The sequence below is a fragment of the Lontra canadensis genome, unplaced genomic scaffold (assembly GCF_010015895.1).
Source record: "Lontra canadensis isolate GAN:19392208 unplaced genomic scaffold, GSC_riverotter_1.0 scaffold91, whole genome shotgun sequence".
Classification (NCBI taxonomy): domain Eukaryota; kingdom Metazoa; phylum Chordata; class Mammalia; order Carnivora; family Mustelidae; genus Lontra; species Lontra canadensis.
In genome coordinates this window covers 3,546,806-3,566,473 of record NW_022631085.1, presented here as the reverse complement: position 1 = coordinate 3,566,473, position 19,668 = coordinate 3,546,806, and the positions used below count along the sequence as shown (strand labels likewise).

General features: G+C 48.2%; 1 protein-coding gene and 1 non-coding gene across 2 annotated transcripts in view; both read left to right on the top strand.

Moving 5' to 3' along the window:
• The window catches only part of BMERB1 (bMERB domain containing 1), a 105,306-nt gene extending 89,772 nt beyond the window's left edge, over positions 1-15,534 (top strand). The window contains exons 3-6 of the mRNA XM_032836246.1: positions 3,767-3,840; positions 10,394-10,508; positions 11,799-11,881; positions 14,274-15,534. Coding sequence (XP_032692137.1) covers positions 3,767-3,840; positions 10,394-10,508; positions 11,799-11,881; positions 14,274-14,386 — 385 coding nt within the window. The 3' untranslated portion in view covers positions 14,387-15,534. The remainder of the gene's footprint in view (positions 1-3,766; positions 3,841-10,393; positions 10,509-11,798; positions 11,882-14,273) is intronic.
• LOC116854460 lies at positions 2,371-2,534 on the top strand. Its single transcript, XR_004380165.1, has one exon. It is a non-coding gene; the product is annotated as a U1 spliceosomal RNA (small nuclear RNA).
• Positions 15,535-19,668: the final 4,134 nt, after the last annotated feature.

The window sequence follows — 19,668 nt, the reverse complement described above, 5'->3', positions numbered from 1 at the left end:
GCATGTTGCTTCATTTCCATTTCCTCATCTGTAAAATGGGGATAAAAACAGCTTTCCCATAGGACGCCTGTGACGCTATAGATGAGTTTATGTGTAGAAAGTGCTGAGACACTGCCTGGCCCATAGTAAATGTTCAGTACATGGTGACTTTTTGTTTTTGAGAATAAGAGCAGGATTGAATAGAGATTTTTATGGGGAGCTGTGTCATGACTCCCCATGAGAGCCTCTGAAGAATTCCTCACCTGTTAATGGTGGTGGATTTGAGTGTGTTTGGGAGAACTCAAAATCATGCTGACTGCAGTTTCAAGATGGACAGAGATTGAGTGCGAAGGCCTCTCAGAGCAAGTCTGCCATACTTGAGTTACAGAAAGGAAAAAAGACTGGCATGAGCTACATGGAAATACTTGGAGTGGAAGAGTGGCCCCTACGTGCACGGGAGGTCAAGGTCATGCATCATTTTAGTTTCCTTCTTCATATTGGTGTTTTCTAAAACCTCTGCAGAGGGCAGTTGTGTCCTCTACAATTAGATAAGAATTTATTTCAAAACTTTGATATAGAGGAAAATACCCAATAAGGATGATTATTTTTAATATTGAACACGTTCCATTTATCACCTATTCCCCCAGCATCATTTTCTCTTTCTCTCCCTGCTTCTTTGTCATAGCAAGTAGTTGTACTAGACACAAATTACTGAGCACTTTACGTGTCCCAGGCATGTGCTCAGCACTTGACATGGGCAGCAAGACCGTTATTATTCCCATCTTAAAGATTTCTTTTTTAATTTATCTATTTGACAGACAGAGATTACAAGTAGGCAGAGAGGCAGGCAGAGAGAGAGGGAGAAGGAGAGTCCCCGCTGAGCAGAGAGCCCGATGCGGGGCTCCATCCCAGGACCCTGAGATCGTGACCTGAGCCGAAGGCAGAGGCTTTAACCCACTGAGCCACCCAGGCGCCCCAATTATTCCCATCTTAAAAAGGAGGAAAGTAAGGCTCAGAGAAGTTCAGCTGCTGGTGCATTGGCCCCTTTGAAGGAGAGCTCTTGGGTACCAGGGCTCTTACCTCTGACCACGGTCTGTCTCTCTTTTGTCCCTTTCACTGCCTTTCTTTCTTTCATCTCTTGAAAATGATCAGCCAGGTAACTGTCTCAATTCTGTAGTCATAACCCATGATTTTTCAGCATGAGAATGACTGACATTCAGACCAGATCATTCTCTACTGAGGTGCCACCCTGTGCGTTGTGGGACGTTTAGCAACATCCCTGGACTCTACCCAGGAGATGCCGGCAATGATCCCCACACACCAGCCCCAGCTGTCACAATCAACATGTCTCCAGACGTCGCCAAATATCCCTGGAGACCAAAATCATCCTCATTAGAGCCACGGATGGAGGCTGATCTCAGCAGTCGATGTGGCAAAGGATTCTGGAGGTCCTCCAGTTGAACGATCGCCGACGAGAGCCCATGGGAACAGGCTGTGCCCTACTGGCAAGTCCCCAAGCTCACTTGAGGCAGCTGCCACTTGCTAGGACATTTCAGGACCGGGCCTGACAAACACTTGGGGGGCCTCTGGCAATAGGGAGATGATTCCGCGACTTATCCCAAAAGCTGGGAGCTAGGATCAGAAGGAGTAATAATGGACACTCCTCGGCCAGCAAAGGGGAGGGGGCCCCATGCTGGTCTGTGGAATGTGGGCAACAGATCCGCGGAAGGAGGTAGGAAGATCAGCGGGCTCAGAGGTGTTGATTTCTAGTCCTTGTCCTGCTCCCACTTGCCGTATGCATTCAGTCGAGTCCTTTGAGAACATGAATGCTCCCCTCTGTGTCTTCCCAGGACAGGAGTAGGATGTGTGCAAACTGGCCCCTCTGTGCCCCGGGCCCCTCACTTTACTCCTTTTCAGAGCATGTGACGTTCTGTTGTATCTGTGTTCACGCTCTGTCACCCCACCTGAATTTCAGCTCCCGAGGGCAGAGGAGCCTCAGATGCTTGGAGCCCACAACCGTCCATAGCAGGCACAGGAAATGTTCCATAAAGACGTGCAGAATGAAAGCAAATACCCTCCACGCCCCACGGGGCAGGGATCTGAAAATACACCTTAACAGCCACAGCCGTGTCAAGCCCTTCGTATGCAGTGGTGCCACTTCTGAGAATCCACGGCCCCCACTCCGAATAATCCAATGTGAAGAAAAAGCCTTGTGTGAATCCATGTGTAGTCAACAGTGGCTCAAATGGCACCCCAAAAAAACACAACCTGAAAACCCCACCTAAGTAGTCAAGATAAGGGGGTAATTAAAGCAGCCCTGAAAAATACACTTGGTGAAATTCCAGATTCATGGTATACAACCGTGTACAACAGTTACAAAACTGTGAAGCAATACTTACCTGGCAGGGGAGGTACCGTGATCACGAAGATGGTTTCCCCAGGGCGAGGCTTATCCATTGCACTCCAGATATGCTGACCCCTGCGATTTCCCCAAATGTGGGAAACTCGAGTGCATAACGTGTGGTAGTGGGGGACTGTGTTCACGCTTTCCCCTGGGAAAAAACAAAACAACTGTAAAGCATGTTGCAAGACTGTCTGGGTAGCCCAATAGCAGAGATTATAGGAGTGAGCATCCTTTCCTGGTGGGAATATCATGCACCATCCATCTGGAGGGCAATTTGCAAGTTCCTAATTAAAATGCAAGTGTTGGGGCACCCGGGTGGCTCAGTCAGTTGAGCAGCTGACCCTTGGTTTTGGCTCAGGTCATGATCTCAGGGTCCTGGGACCGAGCCCCACATTGGGCTCCTCGCTCAGCTTGGAGTCTGCTGGAAATGGTCTCTCCCGTTCCCTCTGCTCCTCTGCCCTGTGAGCGTGCATGCACACACACTCTCTCTCTCTCTCATAAATAAATAAATCTTTTTAAATAAAAAACAAAAGGTAAAATGCAACTGTTCATGTCACTTGACCCAGTGATTACATTTCTAGGAATTAATTTTTCTAGGTATTGACGTGTTTCTAGGAATTTATCCTAGAAACATCCCAGATGTCTGCGCCTCGGAGAATGGTTAAATAAATCACTATAATGGATCTATCACTATAATGGAATACTACACAGCCATTAAAAACAAGGAGGTACGCACACACCGACATGGAGAAATGCCCAAGATATATCATTAAGTTAAAAAAATTGCAAAACATTTTTGTATGATAGTAATGATATCATAACTTATAGTATAAACATGAACATTTTAAAAATCTAGAGGAATATAAACCAAGGTGTTGACATTGTTGTTTTTTTTTTCTAAAGGACCGAGGAAGATTTTTCCTACATTGTGAATTTCTACAATGTTTGAAATGTTTAGCATAGCTGCTAATAGAAAACACTGGGCCTGCAGCATGAGCTCACTCATACGAGCAAAAAGAAGTGAGGATGTGAGGACCAAAAGCAATTCCATCAAGGGGTCATTAATAGTGATTGATCATTTCTCAGATAGTAGGATAACACGCACTTTCTGTTTTTCTTCTTTTTCTTAAGTTGTTATTTATTTAAGTAATTTCTATACCCCACATAGGGCTCGAACTCACAACAGTGAGGTCAAGGGTCCCATGCTCTTCCCGCTGTGCCAGCCAGGTGCCCCTGTTTTTCTTCTTTTGAGGGAGAACTTGTAGGAAGAGCGTGTGAGGACAACATCCTCCCCCAAACACTTCGTTTAAACTGAGTGATGCTCAGGGTCATAGAACATTCTGTCAACATAACCTGCTGTGGGATGGTGTCCTGTCTCCCCAGGATGGATGACATCCAGCTCTGCAATGACATTATGGACCTGAAGCAGGAGCTACAGAATTTGGTTGCCATCCCAGGTAAGCATGTGGGACTCCAGCCTAGTTAAGGAGGTGCCCAGAGCCCCCCGGCCAGCCCTGTCTGTGCCCCTTAGGTCTGGAAGGCTGAGTTCATCTCTGCTCCTAGCACAGCCCCATTCTTGCTATGTGATGCTCACTGTCAGGCGACCCGGCTTCAAGTCTTCATTCTGGCCCCCTCCTTGACCTTGGGAAAGTCACTTTATCTGACTCTCCATTTCCTGGCCTCTGAAAATAGGGTAGTACTAGTCACAGCCCTTAACTCATTGGGTATAAATCTCCTTGTGATACAATGAACATGGCAAGCCATGGGCTTAGCTTCACATCTGGTCCAAAATGAAGAGTCCAGTAAGTATTAATGATTACTACTATTGCTATTCTGTTTAGGGGTGGGTAGAGTATGGGGGTTACAAGCTCTGATTTTGGAGTCCAAACTAGATCTCTTGATTACTAATGAATGACATGACCAGAAGCAACTTACTCCACCAAATTCAGTTTCCTCGCCTGTCAGCTGGGACAATAATGGTATCTACGTCATAGGGTCGTTGTGGAATTGACTGAGAGGAAAAGCATGTACGGTGCTAGACACAGTTCCCATCCTTTAGTAAGTGCTTAAAGAAATTGTTACTGTTGTTCTTGTCATTAACTGAACAAACTTGTACCCACTTTTATGTTTATACACTAATTCTTTTTAACCTGATAGTAGCAAACCTATTACCTTTTGACCTAAGTTCCTTTTTATGGATCATAATTATCTTTTCTAAACCTACAAATATTTAATGAGAAAAGTGGCATATTCAAAAAATTTTTATGAAATCTCTTTTACGTCTTAAGATGTTGCTGTATCTGCTTTGGTAGGTATTGGGTTGGAAAATATGCTTTTGCTTCAAGTATATGGAATAAAGCCAGATACACACACACACACACACACTCACAGACACACACACACAGTGTCTACTCCTGACTCCTAATTTATTTGGCCTCTTTTCCCAAGAGAGATTTCCCTGCCCTCCAGGCTGGGTTAGGTGCAGGAATGAGGGCCTGGCAGGTGCTAAGGGAAGGTGTATTGGGTGCAGAAAATAACCCTGTCTCAAGAATCTTGCCTTAGGGAACACCTGGGTGATTCTGTCAGTTAAGCGTCTGCCTTTGGCTCACGTCATGATCTCAGGGTCCTGGGATCCAATCCCGCATCGGGCTCCCTGCTCAGCAGGGAGGCTGTTTCTCCCTCTGCCTGCTGCTTCTCCCCTACCTGCCTGGGCTAGGTGCTGGGCACGTGACAAAGACAAAATGATTCCCTGCTCCAGCCACTCACAAGTCAGTGGGAAGATGGGGCTTGGCGCTCAGTGGTACCAGCGAGTGGTAGCTATGACTGGTCAGGAAGCACAGTCAAAGGGGTTGTAGGTCCAGAGGCACCTGGGTGGTTCAGTCAGTTAAGCACCTGACTCGGTTTCAGCTCAGGCCATGACTGCAGGGTCGTGAGATCGAGCCCTGTGTGGGGCTCCACGCTCAGCGGGGAGTCTGCTCAGGATTTTCTCTCCCCCTCTGCCCCTCCCCCCACCCCACTTACGCACACTCAATATCTTTCTCTCTCTCTCTTTCAAAAAAAGAGAGAGAGAATGCATTATGGAACCGAGCACTGTTCTAATGCCTTCTCACTAGAACATGTAGGGCTGGGCCATTCTTTGTTGGGGCTGGTGGGGGGCCTGTTCTGTGTGCTGTAAGGTACTCAGCAGCAGCACCCCTGGCCTCTACCCACGAGATGCCTGTAGCAAATCCCTGCTCCACAGCTGTGACAACCAAAGATGTCTCCAGGTGTTGCCAAATATACACTGGCAGATGGGTGCAAAATTGCCACCTAAGGGCCCTTACTTATATTTTTAAAGATTTTATTTATTCATTTGACAGAGAGAGAGCACAAGCAGGGGGAACGGCAGAGGGGGAGGGAGGAGCAGGCTCCCCGCTGAGCAGGGAGCCTGATGCAGGGATCCATTTCAGAACCCTGGGATCACGACCTGAGCCGAAGGCAGACACTTAATGCCTGAGCCCCCTGGGCGCCCCGAGAACCCCTACTTTAGAGTCCAGGACGTGGCTTTGAATCCATGCTGGCCAGACATGTGGCCTTCGTGCGGCAACTTAATTTCTCTGAGCCTTACGTTCCTTGTTTGCAAAATGAGGCCAAGAATGCCAGCCTCCCATGGTTGCCGTGCAGATGCTGTGGGGCGGGAGATGCGAAGCGTGGGAGCCCTCGGTCCATTCCTCTTCTGATGGCAGGGCGGGCGTAAGGGGCCAGCAGATCCTCCAGACGCCGCTGTCCCAGCGATAACTCGAGACGTGCCAGGCATGGTGCGGGCGGACGGCACTCAGATACCGGGCATCTCCTCGAGGGACCAAACTCTTCTAGGATGGCTTGTCGACACGGTTGCATGACTCGATGGGGGACTTGTAATGCAATGTGAACTATATCTCGAGAACACCCCTACCACAGAAAGTCAAATGCCTGACGCAAAGCATCCAAAGAAGGGAGCAAGAAGAACAAGGTCCAGAAATTCGATCCCGGGAGTGCGGAGCTCTGGCTTGGGTCGTTTCTTAGAGCCTCGAGTGACTGTAAGGAACACCCAGGGTGTAGAGCCACCCCTGAGGATGGCCGGTTCTGCTGTCCCGTTTTTATATCCCACTGAGAACCAGTTTCAAATGTAGAAAAACCCACCCCAGCTGATGGCAGCACTAAATGGGCAATTACTGGAAAGGCAGGGGAGGCTTCTGGAGCCCTGGGCCATTGTATGAGCTCTCTGTCAAATTCCCTCAAACAGCATGAAACAACCCAAATTGATTCTTTTAGTTCTGGAGACCAGAAGTCCGGAATCTGGGCCCTGCTCCCTCCGGAAGCTCTAGAGGAGAATCCTTCCTTACCTCTTCCCGCTCCCAGTGGCTGCGGGTGGTCTGTGGTGCTCCTTGGCTTGCGGCTGACTTGCTCCAATCTCTGCTTCTCTCATCCCATGGCTTCTTCCATGTACATCTAGGCGTCCTCTCCACGTCTCCCAGGACAGCTGTCATTGGATTTATGCTCCCCCTAGTGAATATGATCTCATCTCACTAAGTACATCTGCAAAGATCCTCTTTCCAAACCCAGTAAACAGGACATTTTGGAGGGGAGGGGGGTACTATTCAACCTAACACTGGCCTGAAGCTTAACCCAATCTCACAAGGGTTCGGAAACAAGAAAGTTGTTAGAATATTCCCTCCCTGTCTGTCTGTCTGTCTGTCTCTTTCTCTCTCCCCCTCTGTTTCGGATGAGCCAAGCAAGCCCACACTATCTCCCTCCCATCATCTTCTCACCCAAAAATCCAACTCTTCTATGTTTAGCAGAACTCGTAGGACACACAGATTAGCATAGCGTATCCTTCCTGTAAACAGATCCTCCTAGTTCCAGTAAGACCCCCTTGTCACACATCACTTGCTTGAGAAACAGTGACAAAGATTTACAATTCTCCAGAAGGACCAAAACGGTGGGAGCAAAGAGGAGCAGACGGTCTTCTCTGAGCACTGACCCTCTTGCCTTCTCCTCTCTTTCACAGCAAAAACAAACAAACAAAAACAAAACAAAACCCCCAAAAACCAACTTTTAGGGCCTCGGTGTCTTAATTTTCAGCCTCTGAGAACTCTGATGGGCCTAGCAAGGGTTGATTTCCAGGATCACTTTTGGCTCAGCAGAACACATGGGAGCTCCTGAGGCAAAGGAGACATGGGTGTGTGACCACTGGACCAGCCAGGGCCACCTCAGGCCTCAGGGGCTCCAGTCGGGGCCATGGAAGCTTCTAGAACACAGGTGGAAATGGATGGGAACAGGGGTTCTTGGCTGACGCAGTCCCTGGGGTGCCTGGCTGACCCAGAACAGGGATTAGGATGAGGAGGACAAGGTCAGCCAGGTCACCAAAAAATCCAGTAACCATGACAAAGAATATATTAATGCAATATTTAAAATACCGAAATAGGGTGCCTGGGTGGCTCAGTTGGTTAAGTGTCTGACTCGTGATTTAGGCTCCAGTCATGATCTCAGAGTCATAGGATCGAGCCCCGCATCGGGCTCTGCACTCACCAGGGAGTCTGCTTAGGATTCTCTCTCTCCCTCTGCACCTCATCCTACTCACATGTACTCTCTCTGTCAATCTTTAAAATAAAGTAAATACATCTTTTTTTAAAAAATTTAAAATACCAAAATACACACACACATACACACACACAATCCATGATAAACAAAATACCAAAAATTTAAATTAAGATCAGTACCCACACTCAGCAGGCAAAGTCCAAAAGTCCAAAGTCCAAAGTCCAAACTCTCCCTGCGCTGCAGGGGGAGTCCCACGTGAAGAGTGCCTTCCGCCTGAAATATCATTGACTATCTGGCTAAGAATCATGGATTGATAAGGTCATGGGACCAGTTAGTAATAGAGCTTAGGTCCTCAATGCCAGTTCCATTGACTCCCCCAGGAAATCAAGTTTTCCCAGTGACGTTTGTGTAGAAATTCACATATTAAAATTTTCTTTCTTCTTCTGCTTTCCTACTCACCTCTCCCTACCTTCTCCTCTAACTCCTTGTTGAGTCTTTCTGTGTATTCCCTGGACCAGGGCCAAGTGTCTAGATGGACTCAGCTGAGTGTAGGCAGGGGAAGAAACAGTGCTCCTGATGACACATCAATAAAAGTATCAAGCAAAGAGATCAAAGAGAATGGCCAAGAAATTCACACCTCTCCAGCCAGGGTCAGAAGATCATTCACCAGCTCCCCAGTGGTGGATGCAGATGTCTGGCTGGAGAGAATGCCTGGGGCCTTCTCTGCCTTGAGGACTCCTCTGGGACAAGCCAAGATATGTCATCTCACTTCCACTGCCCCCACTGGCCCCTCAGAACTGGAGAGGTCATGGCACCTTCCCCTTGGACATAAAAGTAGTGTCTCCCTCAAACGTTGTCGGAAAGGACTAAAGTTGTGGTTCTCAACCAGGGGTGAATTTGTCCCCCCTCCAGGGGACATTGGACAATGTCTGGAGGCATTTTTGGTTGTCACATCTGGGGTGGGGTACTGCTGGCCCCTGGTGGGTAGAGGCTAAACACCATGCAGTATACAGGACGGCCTTTGAAACAAAGAATGATCCAGTCTCGAATATCAGTGGTGCTGAGGTTGAGAAACAGGACTAAATGGAAACGACAAGCTCATGGAAATACAAATATAACAGCTGCAATTTATGAAGCACTTCTCATTTGTACACTTATGCTGAGATTCGCTTTTCGTTCATTAAATAAGTATTTATTTATTTTGTACCTGATTCAGTAAATATTTAAAAGGGGAGCATTTAGTCATTAAAACAACAGTGACGATATACAATGATAGCTTATAATGGAAGAAGCTGATGGTTCATGAGCCCTTACGAGATACCAGGCAGTGAGCCTACTTTCCTTGGTCTATCTCTCTTAAAAATTTGCAGCAAATTCATGATCACCTATGTTGAGAGACTGGATGCCCAGAGGGGTTGAGGGACATGCCCAGAGTTGCACAGCTAGGGAGAGGAGAAGGTAGGGTGTGAAAGCAGGACCGTCTGGTTCTATAATGGGCGCTCACAACTGTGTTGGGGTGACAGGCCAGGGAGTCCAGTTAGGAGGGCACACATGGTCCAGGAAGAGATGGCCTGGGCTAAGGAGGTGTGCTGGAGAAGATGAGAAGCCCAGTTGGAGAGTCACGTTGGTAAGCATGTGGAGATGTTAGGAATCAGGTGTGTGCTGCCAGCAAACAGGGGGTGAAGCTGGCAAGCTAGCAATTCTCATTGGCAAGTAGGTGGATAATGTTGGCAAGCAAAAGGATCACATCACCAAGCAAGTGTTGGTGCCTGGAGTGGTGAGTGGTGCATGGAGGCAGTTGGAAGATGCCTGGTAGGAGGTGGGGGTGCCTAGAGGCAGGTGAGTGGTGCCTAGAGGCAGGTGGTTGATGCCTGGGGGCAAGTAGGTGGTACCTAGAGGCCAGTGGGTGGTGTCTGCAGACAAGTCGCCCAACACTTTTCATCTTCTGAAGGGGCCTGGGCAGAGGGAGCAGAAGCAGTTTCAAGTTTCTGCCTCCTTTTCTCAGTCATCTCTAGCCCTGACTCTTTTGTTTTCTCTTTGGCCTTCTAGGCTTTGGTATCTGGGACAGGACAAGAGCCATCAGGATGGATGATTTCCTTGTACACATTGGTTGGCCCTGGCTGTAGAGTAACTCCCTCCTACACCCCTCCCTGGGCCCTCTGAGCCCCTTGCTTTCTGCATGAACCCCTTGTTGCATCATTAACCACCTCCTAAGTACCTGCTGCGGGCCCAGCTCTGTACTAAGCCATTCACTAACACTGCTGCCTTGAAGCCCCACCATGTGTCTTTACAGGAAAGGAAACTGAGCCTTGAAGAGGTCCAGTTGCTTCTTCAAGTTCACCCAGTGAGTGACATGGCAGAGCCAGGATCCCAACCCAGGCCCCTGGACTTACATGCTTCTAGCATTTGCACTTGACAGTTTCTTTGCTGGTGTTTTCTTTTTCCCAGAAAAAGAAAAGACCAAGCTGCAAAAGCAGAGAGAGGACGAGCTAATCCAGAAGATCCACAAGCTGGTGCAGAAGAGAGACTTTCTGGTGGATGATGCGGAGGTCGAGCGCCTAAGGTGAGTGGGCTCCCATCCCAGAGCTGCTAGAACGCAGTCCTCGGTCTACTCTCAAACCCATCTTCTGCTGCAGGGACTCATGGCCTGGCCTGACAGGTATGGCCTCAACAAATGCTCCCACATACTGGATCCAAATGAACCCCCAGCCTTCTGGTCTGAGGACCTGTTGCACATCCCAGGGAAACTGGAATCCAGCTCCAGAAAGTCTTGCAAAGGCCTGTGGGTCCTAAGACAATGTTACTTGAGGAGGTGACCAGGGAAGAATTATATCACATGACACGTGGCAGAGCCTCCTACGCATTCTCTTCACTGACCTTTCTCCCAAGGCAAACTGGTCATCAAGGCCACTTCCTGAAACTTCCGTGGGTTTCTACAGAAACCCTGCCCCTTGGGCTGACTTGCTTCCTTGCCTGCCCTCTCCACTTCCCGGCTTTGTTCTCTTCTCCTGCCCCTCCCAAACCCCCTCACCGTCCCCCACCTTGGTGGCTCCAGCTCCACTCCCTAGCTCTCAGGGTCTCCTATTTGCAGATGCACCTGCTACTTGATCTGGACAACCATGGGCACTGGAGGCACAGGGCACCCACTCAAAGGAAAGGAATGTTGATTCTTGAGTATTTTTGTCCTGGAGCCATGCCTTTGGAAAGCCCCACAAGGATCACAGGTCTTCTTCCAACCCAGGAGGCATCTAGCTCTTTATTGTCTGTGTCCTCCTGGGTCCCCTGAAGGCTGGAATGTTCCTCGCCTGGCTCAGCCAGGCTGGGCCTGCTGACTTGTTCCTGATGACCCTTGGAAGAGTTTAGGTGAATTGCTGACACTTACCACAGACCTCATGGGAGCACAGATGTGTATGTGACTTGAGGGTACAGGGTCAGGAGAGGTATTACTCAGCTAGCTGAAACCCCTGCAGAGGTTGGGTCCTAGCATGTCCTTGCCTTTGCCCTGGGATCTCACCTGGGCCCCAGGGAGACAGTTACTCCATTGTTGATACATGTCTGTGGTTCAGAGTAAGTTCTTCAAATGCAACATGAACACACCACCGACACATAACACACACACAAAAAAACATGGGCACACCACCCACGCATAAAACAGAACATACATTCCCCATCCACATGTAACATGCAGTATAAACATATCAGCCGCACATAATACACAGAAGCATACCCACACTCCCCACAGAGCCTGATGCGTGGTCCCACACACTTAACCTCTGGCCCCATTTCCTCAGTTTCTTGGTGCTTTCCTTGCTTACTCTACTTCCCTCTTGTCTTTACATGCCTGTCTCCACAGGGAGCAAGAAGAAGACAAGGAAATGGCGGATTTCCTGAGAATCAAGTTAAAACCTCTAGATAAAGTAACCAAATCTCCAGCCAGTGAGTGCCTACATTCTTCTTCCTCCTTCCCCCATTCAGGAGAAAAGGAAATTTTAAAGGGGTCTGGGAGCCAGAGGGGGGACAACAAAATACTTTCTAGAGATCAGACTTGGGCACATGATAGCAGCAGGTGGGGCCTGCTTCATGGGCATGCCTCCAGGGAAGTTGCCCAGACCCCGATGCCCAGAAGGGCACTGTGCTTGTTTTCATGTTCTGCTCTTGCTATCTTGAGGTTCTTAATAGTTTTGGAACAAGGGGCCCTGCATTTTCATTTTGCCTGGGGTTCGGCAGACTGTAGCTGGTCCTAGCAGCAGCTGTCTCTTATCAATCGTAGGTTTGGTGGATTTCTCAGGAGTTGCATGGCCACTGAGGCAGAAAGGTGGGGGCTGAAGCTCAGGGAAATCCAGCCTCTGTTGATAATCAGAGCAAAAAGTTTCCACGTGAAACAAGTTTGGGAAATGCTACATATTTGATCTTCTGTTTGGTGCCAATATTTATTAGCCTATAAAAGTGGTAACAGGTTCTGCTTCTCTTTTTTGACCCAGTGAGGCTACTTTTAGTTATAGGAAACATACTCAATTCAAATTTACAATAGCACAAAGGGGGATTTGTTGGAAGAAGTGCAACAGGAACCAGCTTCGGGGACTAGACACTGTTAGAATGCCTTCATTTTCCTTCTGTTTCTATTTCTGCCCCTCCACATATGTGAGCTTCATTTTCTCCTACTACATGGATGGGCCTTCTTCCTGGGGCCTAAACTCCAGAACCATAAATTAGCAGCAGCAAGACAACACCATACATTCTCTCTCCTGGTATCCAAACACATCTATCTCAGGGGAATACTCTGACTGGCCCTTCTCAGATCATGTTCCCACCTCCTAGGCCTTCGCCATCATCAAGAGGCTGGGATGCTATGATTGGCCAGATCTGTGTTGCATGCCTGCTTCTGTAGCCCCAGAGATATCAACTGTTGTCAGAGTGAGGGGACTGGAAATCTTGCTAGGAAGATAAAACCCAAAGGCCGCCACCATTTACTATGGCCACAAACTCAGTTTTCCTTGACCATCTACTAATAACCCATGAAATGTGGGGTAGAGTACAAGGGAATAAAGAAAGAAGAAGGTACCCTTCTTCAGGCCCCTAATATCACAAGGCATATGGTCCTTGCCTAAATCCAGCATCCTCAGTGGACTCTCTCTTTCATGAAAAGCCAATCAGAAAAAGTCCACCTAATGGGAGAGAGGAGGAGCAAGGAAAGCATGGTTATGAATAGCAAAAAGTAATCTGGCAAGAAATCAAAACACCCAGTTTTTTGTACCCCATGCAAAGGGCCAAGTGTCCAAATTTGCACAAATCTTCTAGTGCTGGGATCTAAAGTTGAAAAATTAAAACTAAAAAAAAGCCACTGAAATCTCTGGGGTCCCAGCAAAGCAGAGGCAAAACTGCTCAGTGAGGACCTTTCTGCATCCCACAATACATAACCCGCAGTTTTGGAAAAAACAACAACAACAACAAACAACTCTATGAAAATGAACTGTTGATAAAAATTTTAAACCCATAAAGAACTGAACCCCATGAGTGGAGTCAGTAGATACCACAAAGAGAATGTCTTCCCAAGAACTGGAGATAACAAACTATCTAAAAGAGATAATAAACTAAGTATATTTAAGATGATGAAAGAGATAAGAGAAGGGGTAAAACCCAAAATGAAGTAGCAGGATGTCATGAAAAAAGAATTGGTAGATTTGCAAATAATTACGTTTCTAAAAAAACTGTCACAGAAGTAAAAACTTTTAGATTAAACAGAGCTGAAGGGAGAATTCATAAATTGGAAGACAGAGCTGAGGAAATTAACCAGCATGTAACACAAAGAGATGAAGATATGGCAAATGTCTTCCAAAATATGGAAGAGAGAATAAGAAAGTCCAGCTTACTTCAAATAGGCATTCTAGAAGGAGTGATAACAGAAAACAAGGAGTTTTCTGGAAGGATAATATATGACCAATTCCCAGAATTGAAAGACATGAAACCCCAGATTAAAGTGACTTGGACAATATTTCCCATTTATCCATTCACCAAATACTTTGAATGCCAGACCCTGTGCCAGGCTTGGCAGATACAATAGCAAAGATAATTGAATAGGTAAGAGCTAAAGGCTGTGACTGGAAGCTGAGGACTGAAAGTCAGGGGGCTCACAGGGAGGTGGGAATAGTTATTGGAACCATATAAAACACATGCCAGCTCTCCACTGCACATGATCTGTAGAGCTGGAGCAAGGCCTGGCTAGGGGTTGGGATGGGACAGGAGCTGCTGATGGTCAGGGCTCTCCTTATGTCACCTCTTCCTCTCTCCTTTTTCCCCTCTCTTTTTCTGTGCCCCTATCCTGCTGCAGGCTCCCGAGCAGAGAAGAAAGCAGAGCCCCCACCTAGCAAGCCCACAGTGGCCAAGACTGGGCTGGCACTCATCAAGGATTGCTGCGGGGCCACCCAGTGTAATATCATGTAGCCTCCCATGTGGGGTGCCCCCGGGGCCATGGGGACCCCCCCTCCCACCCTCTTGTCTTCATAGCCCCCATTTCACAGGGGCCCAAGAGCTCTCCAAGGCGGAAGGGGTTGAAGGCAAGCCTGTGACTGCCGCCAGGGGCTGTGGGCGTGGCGGGCGGGCCCGGCCGCCCTGTACAGAGTGTAGCAATAGGGAGTCCCTCACTGTCGCATGGCCCCCCCCAGAGCATGCCAAACCCAGGAGTCTGTCTCACTGTTTATCCAACCACCAGGAAAGGTCCTCCCTTGAAAAAGTAGATCTCCACTTCTATCTATCTATATCTAACCTACCGTGCGAATGAACTGGGAGAGGGGCATGATCCCCAGGTGTGTATAGTTGTGACTTTTCAACAATCTAGCACTATGTTGGACACATCCCCCATCCACCCTTCTAGCTCTGCTATCAGGCCTGCCCTGGATGGGCACAGCTCCCGTCTCCCGTCTGTCCTCTCCCAGGGGCTGTGCTCTGGAGGGCTCCACACAGCCCATGTGTCTTGGAGACATGAGGGCCCATCTGTAAAGACTGAGCTTGTGTGTGGTGTTGTGGTTACGTCTCCTGCTTCTTCCCCTCCTGTGTCTGGGCACGGTTCACATCGGGAGTGCGTCCATTTGCTCTTGGCTCTTCCTTCCCTTGCAATGTCCGCCCCAAGTGTGTGGAGCAAAGTGGGGATGAGGGCCTGGGCTGGAGCACAACCAGTGCTCAGAAGAGGTAGCAGAGTGCTGGAGGCTCCAACACCAGGCATGGGAAGATGAGAAGGGGACCCAGAGCAGATGCTGACTCAGGCGCTCTCCACCCACTGGGGGCCACTGGAAGGAGTGCCAGCAGGACACCACTCACCAGCCTAACACGAAGACCTCCGGAAACAGCAGCAGCAGGCGGGAGAGGTGGCCTGACCCAACCGTGTCCCATCGTTCGGTGGTGTATTTTAACCAGCCTAATAATTCCACCTGTGTAACTTGATGTACATTTGCGACAGCCAGCCCAGCACAATCCATGTGACCTCTCTGTGCATGTGTGTGTTGTGACTGGCCTAACGTAGTTAGCGTAACCAAGATTCGCTGATGTGCAACCATCCATCGGAGAAAATAAAAATGGAAACCACGTACACAGGATTTTTAACGTTTTTTACTTTTTCCTTGATTATGGAAGTTACCCACATACCCAGTAAACCTTTTAAAAGTATAGAAAGTATAAAGAAGTTTCTCGTTTTCTGTTTATATCTCCCACAAATTTTCCAACTTGAGACCACGCTGCCCTTGTGGCAGATTTTCTTTCATGCAATTTTTTTTTCCCTACAATCAGCATCATATTGTACCATTTTATAACCAGTTTCTTTTTTCATCTGGTGTTATATCACTACCATTTTCCCACATCATTAAGACCTCTTTGTAACATTAAACACTCTTTACAAATATTTGTAATGGCTGCTTAGTAATCCATCTTGTAGGTAAGCCATAATCTATCTAACTAACCCTACCTTACTATCAGACATTTAAGCTGCTTCTACTTTTTCGGTATTATCGAGAATGTCATGGGGTACCTGGGTGGCTCAGTTGGCTTGGTGTCCGACTCTTGGATTTTGGATCAGGTCATGATCCCAGGGTCCTGAGATGGAGCCCCACGTCAGGATCCATGCTCAGTGTGGAGTCTGTATGTCCTTCTCCCTCTGCTCCTTCCCTGCTCGTGCTCTTTCTCCTTCTCTCAAATAAATAAATGAAATCTTTAAAAAAAAAAAAAAGAATGTTAAGATAAATACCATGGGGAACAAAGCTTCATCTGAATTTCTGATTTTTCCTTAAGACGAAAGTCAAGTTCTTAGGATCACCTTTTTCAAAAACATTTGTGAATCTGAAGGTCTTTCAAGTTATAGCAGCTTTGCCGTCGACACATAGTATCTCAAACTGAGGACCCCGGAGCCTTGGGTTCCCTGGCCCTTGCAGTGGGCAGCACGCCCTCAGTCCCTCCCACTGTTTCAGATGTGTTTGTGCCTTAGTCCAAGCTTTGGCCTGCACACACTTCCTGCCATTCTGAAGCCGAAGAGTCTGCCTTTGGCCACTGCCTGTGCCACCACGACAGCCTTAGGGGACCCCATGGCCTCCTTCACTGCCCTAGACCAAGCATGAAGTCAGACTCTGTGAGCTTCCCAGGATGCTCCCATAACATGGTACCTCAACCAGGTGACTGAAAACAACAAAAATATATACTTCTCACAGTTCCAGAGGCCAGAGGTCTGAAATCAAGGAGCTGACAGAGCCATGCTCCCTCTGGCAGCTCTAGGGAAGCATTCTTCACTGCTTCCTACTCCTGGCAATCCTTGGCTTCATCATCCCAGTTTCCACCTCTTTCCTCATATGATTTTGTCCTCTGTGTATCTGTGTCCTATCCTCTTCTTATAAGGTGCACCTTAAACCCAGGGTGCTTTCCTGTAGATCCCTAGCTTACTGACTTCTGCAAAGACCCTATTTCCAGATAAGGTCACATCCTGAGATAGCAAGTAGACATGAATTTTGGCAGGGGGATGGGCAGGACACATGCTCTTCAAGACACTCCATGGATGCTTCCCACTCTTGTAATAAAACCCACAGGCTGCAAAGGGTCTGCTACTTTTCTTTCTTTGTAGAAAACATGGGTATTGAAGGCTTGACCTCAGACCAATTAGAGAGCAGTTACTCACTGATCTAATGAGCCAAAGGAGATCGAAAGCCTCATAAAAATCCTGCCTCTAGTACATCCCCTGAGCCCTGGGGTACACCGAATTTATGTTCCTGCTATTTCTATTGATTTGTTTTCAACAAACAAACAAAAAACCCCACCATTTATTCAGGCTTTCACACAAGAGCCAAAGAAAGTAATAATTCAAGATGTTTCCAGATCACCAGGGCTGCCTGCAAAGCCAGGAAACCTTGCAGACCCAGACTCACTCATTTTGGAAGCTGGAGCGGAAAAGATGCAACGGGAGAAACGTTTACTGAGAGCCACGTGGGCATAACCCCAGAGGCAGATGTTCTCATCACTTCTCTACAAATGAGGAGGTTGTCCCAGGTCCTTTGAGCAACGCCCTATAGATGGTTGGTGGTGGAATCATCATTAATCCAACCTTCTCCTGTAGCCTAAGAGGCCTTTGTTTTCCCATCAGAACTGAAACAAATCTCTCCCATCACCAACCAACCAACCAACCAACCAGTCTACCAACCAACCCTCCATCCCATCTTCCCCTGCAGCCACTATCTCTCTGTCCCTCTTCATAGCCTTACATGTTGCGAGTTATCTGCCATCTTGCTATCTTCATTTCCTCATCTCTAGTCCCATCCTCACCCTATTTCAATCTGGTTTCTGGCACTCTTTTGTCCCTGACCCCTCTCACTGGGGATGTCACCATGGTATGTAGGGAAAGAAAAATCCTTTCCTTTGCCTGTCTCACGTTCTCCAGCTGGAGTCCTTTCAGTGAGATGGGCCAAAGAGAAGACCAAGAGAAAAACAGGCAGGAGTGTATGAACACAGGCACTGCACAAGTACATGTGGGGGCACTGGGCAATGAACAACCCAACGAGGTCCTTGGAACTTGAACTTACATACCACCTGAACTAAAAGGGAAAGGGGTTCTGGGCTTCTAGGAGGGTAGCAAGTTATGGGAAGAGGGCCCAGAAAAGTATGGTAAACAAGGGTTGTGTGGTTAGGTTTGTTATGCAGATGTAAGACCTGCCTTCTCCACGGATGAGACTCCTCCTCCTGGTGTGGGAGAGGGAGACATCTTTTACAAATGGGAATTTCCTTTATAAATGGAGCTCTCCTTTATGAAAGGAGAGCTTTCGCTGCACTTGTTGGTTCTCAAGGAACTTTAGCTCAAAATAATCCATATGCCAAAAGGGCATGACTTTGTGGCGTATCCTGGCACCCCGCATTTATGTCCCATCCATGCAGTCAGCCCTCAGGCTAGCTCTCTGAGATGTGTCATGGCCCAGTTACGATACTGCCAAAATACCCCATCTCGAGGCGAACCCCACCACCCAGGAAGACCTCTCTTCGGTCTCCTTTCTCTCTTCCTTGACCTCAGAGCCTGGCCCTCAGCATTCTGCTCTTGCCCGCTGGGGGCCTTAGAAGGCCTTTGCCCCCAGACTGCTCCTGGATTCCTTCCTTCACCTAGAATAGACCTTTCTCCTGTACTCAGAACCACTTTCCCCACTGCTTCCTAGACTCTCCATTTGAAACCAGAAGAGGCACATCAAATGTGACATGTCCTAAAGGAGGGGCCAGAGAACCGTCCCCTCACCTGCTTATTGTAAATTGAGTTTTATTGGTGGGTAACCAAGAGCAATTGTGCATATATTGTCTCCGGCTGCTTTTGGGGCTACAAGAGCCAAGGTGAATACTTGTGACAGAGTCCCCATGGCTGGCGAATCCTAAAATACTTATGTTGGCCCTTTAAGAAAAAGTTGACCAGTCCCCATCGTAAGCTGCCTCAGTTTCCCCTATGGTTTCCCATTTCAAGAAAAGTTATCACAGGAGGTGACCTGGACTCATCTGTTTCTCCTCACATTCCCCCAGTTCCTAAGTCTTTAGCTTTTGCCCCCCGAGTCTCCCTAGAGTCCGTGCACACTGCCATGCTCCCAGCATAACCGCCATCCCCTTTTGCTCAGTCACCCACAGGAGCTCTGAACCAGCCTCCTTAGCACCTGGTCATGCTCCACACCGTGGCCGGCTGCTTTTCTGAGTAATACAAACCTAATTGTCATTCTGCTCTTTAAAACAGTGCCTATGCCTCTAGGTTGAAATCCACGTTCTCTCGTGTGACTAAAAAGCCCTCTGCACTCGGACCCTCCCTATATCCCGCTTCATCTCCGCTTGCCTGTTGTGCAGGGCCACCAAAGCTTTCTTGGGTTTTTACGGTTCTTCTGGCAATGCCGTCTGTTAGCCTCTCTCGCGGGCCCTCGTACGTTATTCCCTGTGCCAAGAACTTCTCGGATTCCCTGACAGTTCTTTCTCTGATCTATCTGTGCGCCATGCTGAAGCCAAAATGACCTTCCTAATGGGCAAATCTGGCAGGTCTCCAGCTCTCCCGCACCTGTCCCCCAACCCTTGTGGTCGAGCCCTGGGGCTGGGGCCTGGTTTGCAAAGCCGTTTGTGAACCAGCATCTCCGGGGCCTTCCCTACCTCCTTCCTCCCCGCTCCTCCAGCTTCTCACCCTTGCTCACACCATCGTTTAAGGGAACAAACATAGAAGCAGCTGGGGAGGAAGAAGGAACACC